Source organism: Cervus canadensis, chromosome 28, assembly GCF_019320065.1.
Source record: "Cervus canadensis isolate Bull #8, Minnesota chromosome 28, ASM1932006v1, whole genome shotgun sequence".
NCBI lineage: Eukaryota > Metazoa > Chordata > Mammalia > Artiodactyla > Cervidae > Cervus > Cervus canadensis.
The window spans coordinates 15,572,214-15,593,281 of NC_057413.1; the positions used below are offsets into that span (position 1 = coordinate 15,572,214).

Here is a 21,068-nt window from a genome sequence, read left to right on the forward strand (position 1 = left end):
AATGCTTCCATGTCATAATTTTCCTCAATACAAAATTTTTAATGTGTGTATCACTTAAAAACAAAACAACCTCAACTTCTGGTTTATTTGGATAACTTTACAGTAGCAGATTTAAAAATCTTCTTGATGAGATGAAGATATAGGCACCTTATCCTTTATCATAACTCTGTATTCTTCTTTCCAACATGTATAAATTGTATATGTATTTTCACATTGCTAAAGTTAACAGTTCTGTAACTTTTACAAAGTCACTCATGTTACATATTCAGATTGATACTAAAGAATTGAGAACCAATCTTTAGAGTTTCTATGTACCTGTCAAATGTCTACTATAGACTAAGTAAGATGCTCTGATTACATTCTTTTCCAATTTCATCACTCCTGTGCCTATCTATGAAAGGGGTCAAATGAAGACTCCTTATTTAATTATATCTGTTAATTGAAACCATACAAAATTATTTGCTTCAAATGTGACCTCTAACCTTATTATACAATTTGTTAACCCTAAAGTATTTGATCTCTGTATTTTCTGGGAGAAGAAATACAAGCTTTTAAAAAAAATTGGATGTTTTTCTAGATTCAGTATAGCTTTTCCATTAAACTTTTGGGATCTCTTTTAAGTTTGATTTCCAGATTCTATAGTGATGTTCAGGTCTTACTAATTCTGAGTTTAGAACTTGGATTATTCTGGAAACAGCATCTCCTATTGGCCCTGGGTCATTTTCTCTTGTTATTTTGATGTATTTTCCTTAGGGTTTTTCTGCTGTTTCTTAGTGGAATTCCTGTCAGTCAGATGTTGGATCCCCTTACCCGATCCTTATGTATGTGTGCCCAGTCATGTCCGACTCTTTGCCACCCCGTGGACTGTAGCCCATCAGGCTCCTCTGTCTGTGGGATTTTCCAGGCAAGAATACTGGAGTGAACTGCCATTTCCTTCTCTAGGGGACCTTCCTGACCCAGGGCTCAAACCCTCACTCATCTCGTGTGTCTCCTGCATTGGCAGGCAGATTCTTTACCACTAGCGCCAGCTGGGAAACCAACTTTGATCCTCTTCATATTATCTTTCCTTCACATTTTCCTTATGTTGTGGGAGATTTTGACTCTATTTCCTAATCCTTTCCTTGGTGAGTCTTAGCCATGATATTTTTCATTTCTTGTTTTTATTTTTGTGGCATGTATTTTGAAATTCATTAGAACAGTGGTGGAAAGCACTAGCAATTCTGCCAGGAATTCATCTATTTTAAAGATCTACATTATAAAGTCAAAATCCCCTATGGGTATTTGGAGAGACATCTAGAATTACCCTTCAGTTTCATAATCTGACCACTTAGGAAAAAAATATCAGTTGCTCATTGTCCATCTGATTTGACTTTTGCATTATTAGTAATGCATACTGAACAGCAGCAATATACAGAATGAGGGATTAAAAAAGCACACAGTTGCTGCCCTCAAAGAATTTATGGTCCAGCTGACAGAAGAGACAAAAAGCCAAAGTATTTGAAGAATAAAACACGCACACACTGAATTATGCAGTATGGAGTTTCAAAACAGAAAAGTTTGTTTTTTAAATGAGGATGAACATTTTTTACACAAAGCCTTTTTCTGTGTTCTGAATTTTTTTTCATTTTTTGAGAGATACAGAAAGTCAAATTGTTGGAGACTACTGCTTTTGTTATGTATGTTCATATTCCTTTCATAGGGCCGTTTATCATCTGTCACAGATGAAATTTATCAAAATCTTAACAAAGGGTGTTGTAATTTTTTAAAAAAACTGAATAACTTATTATGCATGAAAAATGGCATTTTATTAAGTGAATATTTAGTTGCTGTTATGCTACTTTTTATCATTAATTGACATGTATAAGTCATAGTATTCTTATATGCAAAAGATATTTGCTTTTCCTCCTCCTCTTCTATCTTATCTTCTCTCTCTCTTCTACTTTAGTCTTACCTACAGTGTTGATTTAAGAATATACTTGGTCCAACTTGTGTTTGAAAATTTTCTATATGTTTTCTACCCAGGTGTTTTGTTTTGAAATTTGGCTATCTGTATATTTTGGCTCAAGTAAACTCAGGAAATACTGTACCAGTTGGAATTAGGCAGTGTTTGTCAGTTTCTTCACAATGAAACATTTTACTTATTGGGTATACTGATTCTGAAACTATCGATGCTTATAATAATTAGAGTAAAGCTAATTGAATAGGACGCGCAGGTTTGATCCCCGCATGCTACATTTATGATGGGAAATGAGGCTGCACCTACAGATGTAAGATACTTACTCTGTTGTTAAGTATTGCTGGTTGCTTATTATGCTCTATTACTTACCTTGTTATCATACCAAGTTTCACATTTAATTGATAAAATAGCGTTCTTTCTTTAACGTAAGGAAATTACCTTCCGCTTAGAGGTGATTAACATATAAACTCTGGTGATGGTCAGAGCCCAAGATGAAGGAATATAGTCTTGGGTATAATACTGTCAGATCTTTGAGCATCATCTGGTAGAAGGACATGTGATATAGGCAGTAAGAATCATGGAGACAAGTTTAATTCAGTTCAAGTTTTTAAAGAAAGCATTATCCAGGTACCCTATAAAGTGGGAAGTCTCTACTAATATCTTTGTATGTCTATGATTGAAGCAATCAGTAGGACCGCTAACTTTGTATAAACATGTTCCTTTTCTCCATGTCACTTTATGTCACAGTATTTGCAGGACGTTGTTGAAAAATTACATGATTGCTTTTTATCCTGATTAATGGTAATAAACGACAGTGATTTATTGCTTGGCTCTTCAAGTGGGCTTAAATGATGATAAGGAACTATTCAGCAGAAAAGTGGACCTCTCTGTTCTCCCAGAAGCATATGTCTAAATATTAGCCCTGGGAAGTGAAGCAGGGGAAGGAAGCTGGTCGAAGGATCGTCCTGGGAGCATTCTGCACAGTTAAAACTGAATGGAAAGCTCATTTCATGCCTGGCTGTCTGTCCGCTCTGTCAGCAGCCCTGGCATCTGGATCTTGATCAGGTTACTTCTGTTGGTGTCTACACATTCATTTACTTTGGTTGCCATTTAATTAAAAAAAAAAAAGAAAGAAAGACAAATGGCTAAGGCGAGGGTAGGAGCGAAGCTATCGGTGGATGTCTCTTTATTAGGGTGTGTCTGTCACATCACCTCTGATGTCTTTAATGGTTCAAAGCCTTTTAATTTTACCAAACCAGCTTCCCAATTCTTTGTCTTATTATTTTTTTTTTCTAACTTTTTGTAGGAGTAAGTGTCTTCTAATTTCATGGCTGCAGTCACTGTCCGCAGCACACAGTTGAAATATGTACACGTTTTCTTACCTGTAGCTGATCCCCTGTGACATGTGTATCTGGAATCTGCATAAGGATCAAAGTTTATATAGGCTGCAGAAACACCTGAATGGTAAAATTGTTTTTTTTTTTTTTTTTGCCATTTCATTTTTTTAATTGAAGGATAATTGCTTTATAGAATTTTGTGGCTTTCTGCTGTATATCAACAAGAATCAGCCTTAAGTACACCCATGTCCCCTCCCTCCCAAAGCTCCCTCCCGCCTCCCACCCTTCAGCCTGTCACAGAGCCCCTGTTTGAGTCTCCTGAGTCATATAGCTGATTCCCATTGGCTATCATTTTACATATGGTATTGGTAAAATCATTTTTAATGGCCATATGAGAACACAGAATTTGGGGAAACAGCAGAAAGCCTATAAATATTAATATAAACATACATCACTGTTTGGCTGAAACTGAGACAGTGAGAATGTTGTAGCAGCAAGGCGGGCTCCCCCTGTAGCTCCGGGCGCCGGGGAAAGCCGCTTCCTTCCTGTCTTTGCCAGAGGCCGCCATCTTGGCTTCATCACCTTGAGGGCTCCCGAGCCTTCGTGGGAGGGCCCTGTGGGCGCGCAGGGGCTGTCACAGAGAGAGGTGGCCGTGGAATCTGATGGATGGGACGGGCTGGGGAAATTTGAGTTTATCAGTTTCTGTAGCCACATCTTATTCTTCAGGGGGTAAGGCCTGGGTATCTTTGAAGTACACACATAGACAGTTCTGTCTTGCTCAGTTAGTTATTTTCAGGCACAACCAGGCAATTGAAATAGGAACTTTGAGTTATAAAAAGGGCCATTCCTTTTCCCAGGGTTTGTGGATTTGTAGATACAGTTTTAGTCATTAAATTTGACCTTAAGCCAAGTAATTGCAATGTCTTTAAGAGTTTGGCAGATATTGAAATGGATGAGGCCACCTGTTTTTTGTTGGGGCTTTTTTTTTTTTTTTTTTTTGGAGAGGGAGGAATTTTTTTTTTTTAATAAAAAGTTTTATTGGAGAAAAATAGAACCACCACGTACACAGGGAAAAGAGCACAAAAATTCAACTGATACAGAACTGAAAGTCACAACTACCCAATGTTGTTTGCAATTACTTTTCAATTTCTTAAATGGCTTCCATCAATTTTTTGAATAGCCTTGCCAATTTTCAGCTGAAATAGAATCAAGTTTTCAAAAAATTAAGAGCCTCAGCGAAGGGACCAGCTTTTAAGATAACAAAGGTCTCCAAGAGTCTCCTAATAGGACCAATTCTACCGAAAAATTCCTGAAGCACATAACTACTGAGTCTGGTAGAACAGTAGCTCAGAGACCATCAGGGATTAGTTAGAACACTGACTCAGACGGTCCAGTATGCAGAGAGGGCAAACAAAAAAGCTGCATTTCCCTGTCAGATGAGTTCACATAAGAAAACCAAGGAGGTGCTAAGAAAATACAGGCAATGGCTGCTCAAAATAATTAAGAAGGCATTCTAAATACCACATATTATTAGACAACAGTGTGTAAAGTGATGCAATTAGAAAACAGGCAACTTAAAAAAAATATGGTCACAGGTCTTTGAGAACTCAAGAAAACAATCAATAGCAAACACTAGAGCTGAAAGTCTTCTCAGCTGAGGGTTGAAAGTAAAAGTGAAAGTGAAGTCGCTCAGTCATATCCGACTCTTTGCGACCCCGTGGACTGTAGCCCACCAGGCTCCTCCGTCCATGGGATTCTCCAGGCAAGAATACTGGAGTGGGTTGCCATTTCCTTCTCCAGGGAAGAATTCTTAAAATAGAACATTTTTGAATTCAGTGAAAAGGAGGAAAAAATCACCCAGTACTTATATTCTCATCGTGTAATAGCAGCAATAACTGACACTTAGATCGCACCTCCTCAGGCCAGGTGTGGTTTTAAAGTGCTTTCTGTCAAACTCATTCTCAGAACAACCATGTGAGGTAGGTGTTGCTCTTGGGTAACTGATTCCATAAAGGTTTCATAACTTGCCCAAGATTACACAGCTTATAGCTGGTGGAGCCCGGCTCTGAGCCCACACAACTTCCCAGTTCCTGTTCTCAGTCACCACATGGAACAAATAACACGCATGACGCATGGATCCCTGAAAGGTACTCTTCAAATCAACTCATGTTAAAAGCTTTGAGTTTGAAAAATAAGGCAGTCCTCCAGACATATATTGGGGCATTCTTAGCCTAGTAGTTGGTAAGTATAGATTTTTAAAAAGAATCTTTGTTTATTTCTTGCTCTGCTGGGTCTCCGTTCCTGTGTGGGCTTTCTCTAGTTGTGGCGAGCTGGGGCTGCCCTCTGGTCTTGGCGTGTGGGCTTCTCATTGCCGTGGCTCCTCTTGCTGTGGAGCGTGGGCTCTCGGGTGCTCAGGCTCAGTAGTTATGGCTCCCCGGCTCTGGAGTGCAGGCTCAGTGGTTGTGGCATGTGGGCGTAACTACTCTGTGGCATGTGGAATCTTCCTGGACCAGGGATTGAACCTACATGTCCTGCATTGGCAGCCGGATTCTTTACCACTGGGCCACCAGAGAAGCCCCTATGTCGTGTGCTGTGCTTAATCGCTCAGTCGTATCCGAATCTTTGTAACCCCATGGACTGTAGCCTACCAGGCTTCTCTGTCCGTGAGGATTTTCCAGGCAAGAATACTGGAGTGGGTTGCTATGCCCTCCTCCAGGGGATCTTCCCAACCCAGGGATAGAACCCAGGTCTCCTGCATTGCACGTGGATTCTTTGCCATCTGAGCGACCACGGAAGCCCGAGAAGCCCCTAGATTTTTTGAAATATCAGACTTAGCTAAAATAGAGGTCATCTATAGAAAAGAGGCTTTGAGTGGCTCAAGAAATATGTACTAAACTAATAAAAAGGTAGAATGTTAACATGGCAAGATAGTTGGTCTAGTGTCAAATTCCTAGGTAAAATTTGATCTTGACCTAAGTCTGGCTTTTAGCTTTTAAAGCCATTCTTACACTTCCCATGGACACACCCATCTGATAGATGAGAAATCCAGGCGGGAAGCCTTGCAGAAACCATCCAGAGTGTTCTTTCCTTGTTCCTGTGCTCACTCTCTGAACCTCACGTACATTTTGGCAGCCCTAGTATTGATCCTGCCTTGACCCTCTTCTGGGCTCATTTCTTACAATTTGTCTTTCCAGTGTCTGAAACTCAGTTTCCCCTAAATAATTCCTTGCTTTGGTCAGCCCTCAGACCCTCACAATCACTTGCTGTCTGGATAGGAACCTCTGTGAAAACCAGCCCCTTGCCTTCTTGGATAAGTTTTTGAAACCAAATGTGCTGGTGCAGTGACTTACTCAGAATTCCTTTTTCTTAGAGAGCTCTCTGGAGGTTTATATGGGCTAATGGATCCCCACCCACTTGACATTTTGCCCATTACATTATATGTTTCTTCCAAGGAACAAAAATATAACTCTCCCTTTCTGACAGCATGGGAGACACTCTCTTGCTGTTGCTCTCCAGGAAAAATCTCATAATCTAACTAGACAAACCCTTGCTGAAAAATTAGACCAAATGGCAATTGTAAACTCCAAGGAAAGCATTTTTCTTCTGTGAAGTATTCCCTAGCTGGAAGTGTTAGAAACTTTACATATAGGGATACCGGTTAAGTTCATGGAAAAAATGAAAGGCTATGAACAGCTGGATATACTGTCAAAAATGAACCCTGTCAACCTAATTTTTTCCCTAGCTCTGTGCTGAGAAACTAGCAGCCTTCTTAATTCACTTTTATAAGATGAATGAGAAAACTGAATGGCTGAAATTTAGTTGCTAAAAGAAACACTGGGAAGCTAGCTAGCTCCTTTTTGCATATTTGGTAGGTTTCAATGAAGAAAATACCATATGATTACCAAACAGAGAAGGGGATGGGGAGAGATAAATCAGGAGTCTGGGATTAACAGGTATGAACTACTATATAAAAAAAATAACAAGGTCCCACTATAGAGCACAGGAAACTATATTCAATATCTTGTAACAAGCTATAATCGAAAAGAGTCTGAAAAGTAATATGTATATTTATAATGTATAACTGAATCCCTTTGCTGTATGCTTGAAACGAGTTCAACTTTGTAAATTAACTCTTCTTCAATAAGAAAAGAGGGTTGTGGATAAATTGCGAATTTTATAAGTGGAATACTTACTGCCCTTAAAAAAGAACAAACTACTGACTCATGCAACTGGATAGATGAATTCTAAAAACCTTTATTCTGAGTGAAAAACCTTACAGGAGAGGGTGCCTACTTTGTGGTTCCATTTATGTAAAGTCCCTGATAGCTCAGTTGGTAAAGAATCCCGCTGCAATGCAGGAGACCCAGATTCGATTCCTGGGTCAGGAAGATCTGCTGGATAAAGGGAGAGGCTACCCACTCCAGTATTCTTGAGCTTCCCTTGTGGCTCAGCTAGTAAAGAATCTGCCTGCAATGTGGGAGAGCTGGGTTTGATCCCTGGCATGGGAAGATGCCCTGGAGAAGGGAGAGGCTACCCTTTCCAGTATTCTGGCCTGGAGAACTCCACGGACTCCAGTCTATGGGATCGTAAAGAGTCAGACATGACTGAGTGATTTGCATGCAATAAGTAGACACAACTAATTTATGATGAAAATGATCAGAACAGGACGGTAAGAGCAGGGACTAATCAGGAAGAGATGTGAGAGAAATTTGTGGGTTGATGGCATGTTCTTGACCATGATGGAAGTGTGTGCAGTTGTCAAAGCTTATTGGATGGTATATTTAAGTTCCTGTATCTCATGATATGTTTTAAAACATAAAGATTTTGAAGTCTTATCTCACGCATGCTCAGGTGTTTAGGGGTAAAGTGTATTGACATTTGCAACTAACTTTGAAGTGGATTAAAAAGAAACTGATTAAAAGATAAAGGGATAGAAATCTAGCTCTCAAATCTAGGTGGAGTGGAAATGGGTTTGATTGCATAATTTTCTCAACTTTTCTGCATGTATGAAAGTTTTCATAATGGAGTGTTAGGGCAGAAGGTAATTTTTCTGTTCTAGCTTCCAAGGGTAGGAAAGATCTTGTTTTAGGGGTGAAGGTACTGAAATCTAATTCCTTAAAATCCAAAGTTTCCAACAACGAAGTTAGTATTAAATCGAAGGGGCCTCTGATCCACCTGTCCTCTTGTGTTGAGGCATGACTGTCCGAGTCCAAACACCCAGAGCCCATCGGATAAAATGGGAAGCAGGCAGGGAACCTGCTTTTCTTTGAAACCCTGTGGCCACTCCCCAATCTCAGAGTCAACTGACCTTTTTTCCAAACTGAAAGTTTTCTTTTTTTTGAACTTTTTATTTTGCGTCGGGGTATAGCCAGTTAACAATGTACGATAGTTTCAGATGAACAGTGAAGGGACTGAGCCATCCATACACATGCATCCATTCTCCCCCAAACCGTGCTCCCTTCCAGGCGGCTACATGGCACTGAGCAGAGGTCTCTGTGCTATAGAGTAGGTCCTTGCTGGTTACCTGTTTTAAATACAGTAGTGTGCACCTGGCCATCCCTAAGTCCCTAACTATCCCTTCCTCCCAGCAACCAGAAGTTCTAAACTGAAAGTTTTCATGAGAGAAAAGATGCTAGGGGTAGTCAGGTTACTGAGCCCACTTTTTACTAAATATAAGTAAATACTAAGATATAATCTGTTATAAAATGTCTGTTTTCTCAAAGAATTACTTTCCCTCCTGAGCTCATGCACTGGGAATTTCAGATACAGGAATAAAATTTCAGGTATCATAGAATCATAAAACCAAGTCTGCTTGTGGTTTTTCCCTCGTTCAAGCAGAAATTCTGCAGGCTTGCAGATGGTAGGCATGTCTCCCGTTCAGAAGATGGCTGCAAGCAGGCTTACCGGGTAGCGTGTGGAGTGGGAAGAATGCAGAGTGGGTGTGGTGGAGACTGGGACTCTAATCCCGGGTCTGACCTTAGCTGGTCCTGTGACTCTGTATAACTCCTCTAACCTTTCTCAGGGCCATCCTTTGATCTTGTTCTCCTTATTAGTGGGAGGATAAAACTAAAGCAAATTTCAAAGTTGAAAGAGTTGAAGGATACTCAAGCCCAACCTCCTTGTTTTCTTGGTGAAAAAATTGGAGCCTAGTGATTTGTTCCAGGAAGCAGAGCCTTGACAGAAGCAAAGCCCAGCCCTAGAACAGTCTTTTTACTGACTTACAGGTCAGTGTCATTATCTCATCACAATTACCTCTGTGTAATAACTATGAAAGCACTTTGAGATAAATGTACTATAGGAATCACAGTGGTGGTGCTGCTGATATTTTTTAAGATGCATATCAGTATCACATGTATATTTTTACTTAGAGAATATAAGTCTTCTGGATTTTAATATGGATACTAAGACTTTATGTTAAATCTATAACTATCAAGTCAGGTGTAGATAACAATTTATCTGTAGGGAACTGGTCCCTTTGGTAAAATTCATCATTTCTGTTAATACTCTGATCACTATGCTGGACCTTTTTATAGATTATTCTTAAGTATAATATTCAATATATGTAGTAAATTGTGAGATTCACTATTTGAATTGTAGGTGTTCCACTGGGATGTGGTTGATCAAGTATATAAACACTGTACAGAATTGCATTTTGACATGAGGACTTTTGCAACACTAAATATAATGGCATGTTTTCAATTATATTATTGATATTTTGTTTTTTTCCTTAAAAAGGCAAACACCATTTTGAGGTAGACAGGCTAAATGAGAGTTCTTGAAGGCAGATCTGTATTGGCAGCTTTTTGATTTGGGCCTTTGTTTATGTTTTATAGGCTCACATTATTATTATTATTTTTTTACATCTCTATTGAGGTATAATTGAAGTACAATAAGCTGAACATATTTAATTATCATTTGATCATATTTTAAAATCATTTTTATTAGAGTATAGTTGCTTTACAATGTTGTGTTAGATTCTATTCATTCAGCAGAATGAATAGTCATTCACAGCAGAGTGAATCAGCCATCCCCTCTTTTTTGGATTTCCTTCCTGTTTAAGTCAACACAGAGCATTAAGAAGAGTTCCCTGTGCTATACAGTAGGTATAGTTATCTATTTTATACATAGTAGCACATATATGGAGAAGGCAATGGCACCCCACTCCAGTACTCTTTCCTGGGAAATCCCATGGATGGAGGAGCATGGTAGGCTGCGGTCCATGGGGTCACTAAGAGTTGGACACAACTGAGCGACTTCACTTTCACTTTTCACTTTCACACATTGGAGAAAGAAATGGCAACCCACTCCAGTGTTCTTGCCTGGAGAATCCCAGGGACGGAGGAGCCTGGTGGGCTGCTGTCTGTGGGATCACACAGAGTCGGACACGACTGAAGTGACTTAGCAGCAGCAGCAGCAGCAGCACATATAAGTCAATCCCAATCTCCCAGTTCATCCCACCCCACCCCACCTTTGCTCCCTGTTGTCCATATGTTTATTCTCAATGTCTGTGTCACAAGTTGATCAAATTTGACATCTTCATAAACTGGTGAAGCCATCTCCACAATCAAGATAAAGAACATTTCTGTCATCCCCAAAACTTTCCTCAGAGCTCTTTTGCATTCCCTTCCTTATTTCTTTCAATCCCACCCCCAGGTAACCATTGAGTTGCTTCTGCCCGCAACCCCCACCCCCCCCAGCATCTAGAATTTTATATAAAAAGAATTGTGTGCATATGATTTTTTTTTCTTTTTTTCCCCTTTGCCCAGTAGTATTCTATTATGTGGGTGGATACGCCATGATTTGCTATCCATTCATCTGTTGGACACTTAAGTTATTTCCAGTTAATGTCTCTTACAAACAGTACTGCCAGATCTTTGTGTGGATATGTTTTTGTTTTCTGTGAGTAAATACCTCTGACTGGAAGGGCTAGGTTATATGGCATGTGTATGCTTAATATTATGAAGTTCCCAAAGTGTTTTCCAAGACAGTGATACCATTTTCCATTCCCACCATCAGTGAAGAAGAGTTCAGGTTACTCAAAATCCTTGTCACTGCTTGGTGTGGTCAGTGTTTTAATTCTGGCCAGTCTGATAGATGGGTGGTGTCACCTTGTTTTGTATTTAATTTATTTTCCTCTGAGGACTAATAATAATTACATCTTTTCGTGTATGTTTGGCCATTTGCTTACCTTTTGTGAAATGTCTGTCTAAAACTTTTGTCTTACCGTACACTGATGCATATATGGAACCTAGAAAGATGGTACTGAAGGATTTATTTGCAGGGTGGCCGTGGAGAAACAGACATAGAGAACAGACTTATGGGCATGGGGGAGGGGAGGAGGGGGAGGCTGAGCTGTATGGAGAGAGGAACATGGAAACTTACAATTCCACAAGTAAAATACGTTGTTGTTGTTGTTCAGTCACCCAGCCCTGTCCGACTCTCTGCGACCCCATGGACCGCAGCACGCCAGGCCTCCCTGTCCCTCACCACCTCCCGGAGTTTTCCCAAGTTCACGTTCATTGCCTCGGTGCTGCCGTCCAGCCGTCTCATCCTCTGAGGCCTCTTCTTCCGCTGCCCTCTGTCTTTCCCAGCATCAGGAACTTCTCCAGTGAGTCATCTGTGTGTGTCAGATGACCAAAATACCGGTGCTTCAGCTTCAGCCCTTCGAGTGAATAATCAGTGTTGATCTCCCTTAAGATTGACTGGTTTAATCTCCTTGCTGTCCAAAGGACTTAGAGGATTCTTCTCCAGCATCATGGTTTCAAGGCATCAATTCCTGGGCATTCTGCCTTATTTACAGTCCAGCTATCACAACTGGACATGACCACTGGGAAGACCATAGCCTCGACTGTACAGACCTTTGTCAGCAGAGTAACGTCTCTACTTTTCAACACACTGTCTAGGTTTGTCATTTGTAAAATAGAGAGACAATGGGAATTTGCTATACGACTCTGGGAACTCAAACAGGGGCTCTGTAACAATCTAGAAGGGTGAGATGGTGAGGGAGATGGGAGGGGGGTTTGGGAGGGAGGGGACATGGGTGTCCCTAAGGCTGGTTCTTGTTTATGTTTGACAGAAAACAAGAAAATTCTGTAAAACAATTATCCTTCAATCGAAAAATAAATAAAATTTTAAAAAGACAAAAACACTTTTGTCATTTTATAATAGATTCTTAACAAATTTCAAGAGCTCCTTCTATATTTTTGAATCCAACTCCTTATTCTGTTACTGTGTTGAGAAAATTTTGTTCCCAAATATGGCTTATATTTTCATTTTTAGTGGTGTCTTTCCAAGAACAGAAGTTTTACATTTAATGAAGTTTGACTTAACAATTTTAGATTTAATGTTTTATTTTTTTTTCATGTCTTCTATCTACAAAAGCTGCCTACCTTAAGATATGGATATTTTCTGCTATGTTTTCTTTTTGTAGTTTTAGATTGTACATTTAGGTCTGTGATTTGAATCAGTTTTTGTGTTGAGTGTGAGGTAAGAATCATTGTATGTTTTTTCAATTTTGATTTCCAGTTGATCCAACATCATTTGAAATAAATGTTTTTTTCTCACCATTGAGTTACGTTGACACAGATGTTAAAAACTCAACATATATGTGTTCATCTGTATTTGGATACTGTTTCGTTCCATGGGTTTCTGTCCCTTTGCCAATAACCCACATCCTTGACTGTAGCTTTATAGTAGATCTTGAAATTAGGTAAGGCAAATTCTCCAACTTTCAACTATCTAGGTCCTTTGTATTTCCAAGTTAATTTTAGAATCATGTTGTCACTTTCTACTGAAAAGAAAAAGCCTGATTAATTTTGTTTGAAATTACATTGAATCTATGTATCAGTTTGGGGATAATTGCCATCCATGAATATGCACAACTCTTTATTTATGTATAATTTAATATGACAATGTTTTGTAGTTTTTGATGTAGAGGTATTGGATATCTTCTCTGGGATTTATTTCTAGGTATTCTTCCCCTTCCCCACTACTGTGAAAAGAATTGTAAAAAATGTATTTTCAACTTTTTGCCAATAATATATCATTATAGAGCTAACTTTTCGAATTAATCTTCACATGCACGTTGCTGAATCTTTCATTAGTTGTGTAGATTTTTATGGGTTGCTTGCTATTTTCCAAGTAAATAATCATACTGTTGTGTATATTGACAGTTTCACTTCCTTTTGACTGTTATTCATGTATCTCTTTTCTTGTTAATGCAATGGCTAGATCTTGTAGTAAAGTGTTGAATAAGAGTGTAGAAAGCACACATTATTGCCTTGTTCTCATATCTAATGAGGAAAAAATAGGTCTTTAATTTTTTTTTTTTTTTTAGGTCTTTAATTCTTTGAGTGTGATACTGGGTGTTGGTTTTTCCTAGATACCCTTTATTAGTTTAATGAAGTTCCTATTATTTGTAATTTGCTTTTTTAAAAAAAATCATGAGGGTGTGTTGAATTTTGTTAAATGCTCTTATTTTTACATTTATTGAAAAATGTTTTTTTCCTCTTTATTCTATGAATAATGCTGATTTCTGTATGTTAAGCTAACCTTGCATTCCTGGAAAATGCTTCTTTGGTTTTGAGATACAACACAGTGGACCCTTGAACAACAAAAATTTAAACTGTGCAGGTTCACTTACACTGACAAAGGTCTGTATAGTCAAAGCTGTGGTTTTTCCAGTAGTCATGTATGGATGTGAGAGTAGGACAATGAAGAACGCTGAACACTGAAGAAATGATGCTTTTGAGCTGTGGTTGGAGAAGACTCTTGAGAGTCCTTTGGACTGCAAGGAGATCAAACCAGTCAATCCTAAAGGAAATCAATCCTGAATATTCATTAGAAGGACTGATGCTGAAGCTCCAACACTTTGGCCACCTGATGCGGAGAGCCGACTCATTAGACAAGACCCTGATGCTGGGAAAGTTTGAAGAAAGGAGGAGAAGGGGATGATAGAGGACGAGATGGTTGGATGGCATCCCCGACTCAATGGACATGAGTTTAAGCAAGCTCCGGGAAATGGTGAAGGACAAGGAAGCCTAGCGTGCTGCAGTCCGTGGGATCTCAAAGAGTCGGACATGACTGAATGAGCAACAGCAACTATGGTACTACATGATTTGGGTTGGTTGAATGCAGAACTTAGAATACGAAGGGCTGACTGTAAAGTTACATGTAGATTTTTGACTATGTGGAGGATCAGTATTCCTAACTTGGATATTACTGTTGAGTTGGCCTTATAAAACAAAATTGGGCAGTTCTTCCAACTTTATTTTCTGAAAATATTTATACAAGGTTAGTGATTTGAAAGTTAGCCATAATTCACTAGTACAAACATTTTGATTAGGGATTTTCTGTTAGAAAAGATACTTGATAATTTAATTTCATATATATATATTTCAGTTTTATAATTGCCTGTGCCATTTGCTAAGTGGTATTTTTCAAGAAACTTGTCAATTGCATATAGTTGTGACATACTTTAGTGTAATGATGTTGTATTATCTTACCCTTTTAAAGACTATTGGATCTGTGTGACTTTTTTTTATTCTGATATTGCTGATTTGTGTCTCTTCATTTTCTTGACCATCCCAGGTAGAGCCGTGTCAGTTTTGTTGATCTTTTCAAATAACCAGCCTTCTTTTATGGATCTCTGCCTTTTACTTTATTTTCCTTCTTTCTTTGGAGTTTAATGTGTTTGTTTTCTCAGCTTTTTAAGGTGAAATATTAGGTCATTAATTTTATCTTTTTACCTCTAATATAAGCATTGAAAGTTTTGTGTTCATGTCTAGTCTTTAACTCTGTCATAAATTTTAGTATGTTGTATTTTTGTTGTTGTGTGGTTCAAAGTAATTTCTAATATATCTCATGGATTTGTCTTTTGTCCGTGGATTATATTGAAGTGTTTTTTTTAACTTACAGGTATCCAGTATTTTTCTGGATATTATTAATGTCTTCTATTTTAACTGCCTTATGGTAGAGAATATACTATGCCTGATTTTGATTATTTCTAATATTGAGACTTTGTTAATGAGCCAGAATATGGTCTTTCTTGATGAATGTGCCATGCATATTTGAAAGTAATACATATTCTGAAGTTGTTAGATGAGTGTTTTATAAATGTTAATTAGATCAAAGTAGTCAGTTGTGTCTTTGAGGTCTTCCATGTGTATGATTTTCTTTTGAGGGAAGGAATCTAGTTTTCCTATAGATTACTGAAAGAGCAGTGTTAAAATATCTTGTTAAGAGTGTAGAGTTATCTATTTCTTCCCTTCTTGTTGTCATTATTTATTTTATATATTTTTAGGATCTATTAATTAGGTGCATTGGCATTTATAATTGCCTGCCTAGTGAATTGCCCCTGTTATCATTTGAAATATTCCTTTTAATCTCTGGAGATACTCTTTGTCTTGAAACCTATATTATTTGATATTAAAGTTGCATTTCATGTTTACTAACTGCATACAGTATATATTTTTTCTGTACATGTAAAGTGCCTTTTTTTGGTCACCAGTATATAACAGTTTGTGTTTTTACATCTACTCTGCCAATCTGTGCCATTTAGTCTTTAGACCATGGTTGTATTTAGGACCATTGAATTATTTTCTGTTTGTCCCAAGTTTTGATCCTCACTTCATTCTTTCCTGCCATCCTTTAAATTATTTGAATATTTTTGTATATTCTGTTTTAGTTTATCTAATTATGTATTCTGGCTAAAGCTCTTTGTATTTTTAAAAAAAGTTTTCTGAGAAATTACAGTATGTATACGAAATATTTCAGTCTCTTTAGAGCTAATACTGTACCACTTCACATAAAATGTAGAATTGCAATGATATAAATTGTCCCCTAGTGATCCTTGTTACACTTTATGTAACATGTATATGTCTATGTATATTGAAAATCCCACCAGCTAATAAAATAATTTTTGTTTTAAATAGTTAAGTGTATTTTAAAGAACTTTAGAAAGAAAAATAGTCCTATGTTATCCAAGAATTTATCATTTCTGTTGCTCTTCCTTCATTCCTGAAGATCCATGGTTCCCTCTGGTATCATTTTTCTTTGGTCTGGAGAAGTTCCATTAGCATATACATATCTCACTTATGTATCAAGTCTTCTGGTGATGGATTATCTTATTTTTCATTTATCTGAAAATGCATTTATTTCACTTTCATTTCTATTTTCACTGGACACAGAATTCTAGCTTAATGGGTTTTTTTTTCCCTTAGCCTATAAAGATGTTGTTTTGCCATTATGCCTCCATAGTTTCAGATGAAAAATCTTCAATATTTCAGCCCATTCCCCTGATTCTAATGGGCCATATACATCTAGCTTTTGTCAGTAATTCTTTCTTTATATTCTTTCATCTGTTTTATGGTTTGTCTTGGTGTTGTTTCCTTTGTGCTTGTGAGTCATTGAGCTTCTTGAGTCTGTAAATTTATATACTTGACTAAATTTAGAAAACTTTCAGGCATTATTTATTCCTTTATTCAAAAAGAATTGTTTTCTCAAAATCTACATCATCTCCCTTGAATGTGAAATCTAAAAAATAGTTGAGCACGCAGAAGCAGAGAATAGCATGTTGATTACCTGGAGTGGGGAGGTGGGGAAAATGGGGGCATAGACATTGGTCAGAGTGTACAAAGTTGGAGTTTTGTAGGATGGATATGTTGAGATGTACCATATATGAATATTACATGTTTTTAGTGACTTTAGTAATCATTTCACTATGTATACCAAATCATTATCTTACATAATTTAAATGTATACAATTTTCACTTAAAATTTTATTAAATTTTTTCCTCTACTTTTGGTTGTCCAATTACGTATGTTAAGTTTTTGGACATTGTTTCATATGTCTCTGAGACTCTTTTCAACTATTTCATCCTTTTTTCATCCTTCAGATTGGATAATTTCTATCCACCTATTTCAAAGTACTTATTTTTCCTACATTATTTCTATACTACTATTGAATTTCCCCAGTAAGTTTTTCACTTTAAGTACTGAATTTTTCACTTCCAAAAGTTTGTTTTCTTACATTATTTTTCTGTGAATTCCTGTATGTTCAATATTTCAAGAGTGTTTTTCTTTACACATGGAGCTTAGATATAGTATTTGCTTAAAATATCTTTGATAGCTCCATCACATAGATCATCTCTCTCTCTCTTTTTTTTTTTTTTGGTCTTTTCCCTTGAGAAAGGACATGTTTCTGGTTCTTTATATGCTGAGTAGTTTTGGATTGTAGTCTGAATGTTGTGACTGTTCTGTTGTATAGAGATTATTATATTAGTTCTATTATAACCATCTGCTGAATGATGATGATTTTCATCAGCAGGCAGGTAGGCCTCTTAGATCCAGATTGTAAGTTGTGTCCCACCTTCTTTGGGAGGTGGTTCAGATCTCGGAGGGTTAGAATGAGGCTTGTAGAGAAGGCGCAAATCTCTGCTCAACTACCAGGGTCTTTGTTACCCTCATTTGAGACTGTCTTGCATGCATAGCCTAGGAATTACGGTGATATTGATTGATTAACAGAATTAAGGGATCCTTTGTTTCACGTTTTCATCTCTGGTATTCTCTTCAAACTCTCTGGCCTGTAGGAATTCTTATTTCTGATTCGCTTTGCCAGAAAAACAGGATTCATCGGCTTGTGTAGCTGCCATTGCTCACTGCTTTTTGCAGTTGGGGTCCACCCTTGGGGTTGGTCATACGGCACAAGGAAAAAAAAAGCAAAAGCAAACATATATGGAAAACATCACTATGTAGGTCACTTTTCCAAGTTTTTACTCTTTCATAACCTGCCAGCTTTTCATGTTCCTCTGGTGTGCGTGTGTGTGTAAAATTTAAAGATTTTAGTTGTAATTAGCATGAGGATTGGGTGATAGTGGGCTTACCACTGATGATAGAATCAGAACTCATGTTAAATTTTTTTTGAGGGAAAAATTATATCAAGATATAGGATCTGTCTTTTAAAATTAGCGAAACCGTTGTGACCAAGTTCTCGTCATGTGTCAGTTCTGGGGAGTGGAGCAAAAGTGATTGTCAAATTGTGTCTATTACACACTCTCACATACACACACAATTTAAGAGTATAGCTGCTATTACATTTTAGATTATACCTTCCAACTATTCTTTGCTGCTGCTGCTGCTAAGTCACTTCAGTCATGTCTGACTCTGTGCGACCCCATAGACGTCAGCCCATCAGGCTCCCCCGTCCCTGGGATTCTCCAGGCAAGAACACTGGAGTGGGTTGCCATTTCCTTCTCCAGTGCAGGAAAGTGAAAAGTGAAAGTGAAGTCGCTCAGTCGTGTCCGACTCTTTGCGACCCCATGGACTGCAGCCTACCAGGCTCCTCCGTCCATGGGATTTTCCAGGTAAGAGTACTGGAGTGGGTGCCATTGCCTTCTCCGAACTATTCTTTGCATATACTGTTATTTCAAGGACATGGGAGACATTACTATTTTGCTCCAACACTGGATTATTGAAGATAAAATCTGTTATATATGTGAAGTGCTTAGACTTGTCAGTATCAAGCTGTATATAAATTAAAGTGGTATTATTACTCTAATGCACAACTAATCCTTAGATATTGTTAACCTCTTTAGGACCAATTCTTTGTAGTGATTTAAATATGCTTAAGTTAGAGTTTGAGAATTAACATGGATGACAGTATTTCCTGTTGTGAAATGTATATAGTAGGTCAGTGACAACTTTTTATGTGAAAATGAGTTTATATAATTGATAAAATATGTAAAAATCAAACCACAAGTTATTATTTCTGAAAGAAGTGCATTTTGGAAATAGTCCAGGAATTTTTTTCATTTTTCTGAATCAAAGGCTAATGTGGATTGTGTTTTATTATGTTTCTACTTTCTTTGGTGATGATTGAGTGACTCTTAAGGAAAGGAAGAATGGGGGCAGCAAGGCCATTTTATGTACTAAAAAAAAAAAAGGATGTATGGACATGCAATAAAACATAAGATTTTCCCATATGCTGAAGAAACCCTTCTGACCCTGAGTGGGCTCAAGTTATTGCAATCGGGCTCAGATGGGAGCACACTGGAGTTCAGGTGGAAGAATTCCCTATTGGGCACTTACCATGCATACATTAGTTTTGTTTGCCTCTTCAAACTGTGGGTATAAAAAAAGCAATTTTATGAATTTATGTTATTTGTAAAAATGCACTGTTTAGTTAGACATTCTGTTATATGGCAGCCAGGATGTAAAAAATATTTACCTGATTAATCTCTATTGTATCAAATTACCCCAATGGTTTATACTTTAAAGTTTGAGATATAGTTTGCATTCAGTAAAATGCACAAATACTTTTTAAATTTGTCACCCAGATCAGGATAGAAAAACACTCCCATCATCCCTTAAACTTCTTTCATTCTTTTTCCTTTCAGTATCTTCCATCCCGCAGCCAGAGTTAATCACAATTGACCTTTGTCAGCACATATTAGCTGCCTGTTCTTAAACTTCATATAAATAGAACCATATATTGTGTTTTGAGATCCATGTGTATTGTATATATCAGTAGTTCATTCATTTTCATTGTTGAGGAGTCCTGTTTTATAAACATGCTCTGGTTTGAATATCCATTTTTCTCCTGCTCATTTCCTTTCATTTTGGGACTATTATAAATAAAAATACCCAGCTCTTCCTTGTACTCATCTTTTTGTGAATACAATTTACATTTTTCATATTATATAAATTCATTATAAATTGTTTGGAATAGATCAGTTTGCCTATGGAATCTCTTTTTCAAGTTAACTTATAGAAGATACTTTGTGATAAAAAGAAAAAATGATCCCAAGATGCAGAAGTTACACTAAGAGATTTTTAACTTTTTTGAAAGAACTGCTTTTCCCTTTTTCATCACTTAGATTGTCACTTAGATTTGATTCTTCTGGACAAATTATAAATAAAAATTAAATTGTATAAAACTATTAAATGCATTGTAGAAGGAAATGGCAACCCACTCCAGTCTTGCCTGAAGAATTCCACGGACAGAGGAACCTGGTGGTTTACAGTCCATGGGGTTGCAAAGAGTCAGACACGACTGAGTGACTAACACATTAAATGCATATGAAAATTAAAACATACCACATACATGAAATTCTCATTTTTTCAAACAATTTGTATGATTATTCCCGCCCCCTCCCCCAATACTAACCACACGCTTCTCTATCTTTTCTTCATTGTGCTATTTGACTGCAGTATACAATGAGCAGTTTCTGTGTCCGTCTGTCTGTCAAACCATAAGCTCCTAGGAGACAAAGGCCACCTGTGCCTTACTCTTCTGTCCCCGGCATCTAGCACTTTGCCTGGCACATGGTAGGTGCACGTTATATGGCGAGTGGAGTGGATAACTGCCTTTTGTCTGGGGTGTTTAGTTGCCTTTCCGAAGTCATCTTTGCCATGGAAACATAACACACACTTAGCTTTAGCTCAGGAACTTGCTATTCCCTTTATGTCTGAAGTCTTTTGTTTAATGCATGAGCTGACTTATTCCCAGTTTCCTGTTTATACAGAGTAGGCTTTTGATGAAAATGCACATTACCAAAAATCTATATAAGATTCCTGTTTTCTTTAATAATATTGTTAAACTTCACTGATACGTCATAGAGAAAAATAAACTTAAATGAAGACATTCTATATATACTTACATACATACATTATATGTATTCCTAACTCATCTTTGCTTCTGGGATCTCTGTTAGTATATGATATATTTAGTGCATAGAATACAAGTATTGTTTTATTTATCTTTTTTAATATTGGCA

General features: G+C 37.5%; 1 protein-coding gene across 17 annotated transcripts in view; it reads left to right on the top strand.

Moving 5' to 3' along the window:
- Positions 1-21,068, top strand: part of LOC122429059 — a 775,926-nt gene that overhangs the window by 330,163 nt on the left and 424,695 nt on the right. For 2 of the 17 annotated variants that reach the window (XR_006265911.1, XR_006265910.1), the window contains one exon: positions 11,714-12,258. The exons of 11 other annotated variants lie outside the window; for them this stretch is intronic. Coding sequence is in view for 1 of the 6 variants with exons in the window: in XM_043449192.1 (XP_043305127.1) it covers positions 11,714-11,851 (138 nt within the window). In the remaining 5 variants the exon portion in view is untranslated. Of the gene's footprint in view, positions 1-3,263; positions 5,536-11,713; positions 12,261-21,068 lie in introns of those variants that run through there. 4 more of the 17 variants (XR_006265908.1, XR_006265909.1, XR_006265906.1 and 1 more) reach the window with 3 other exon arrangements.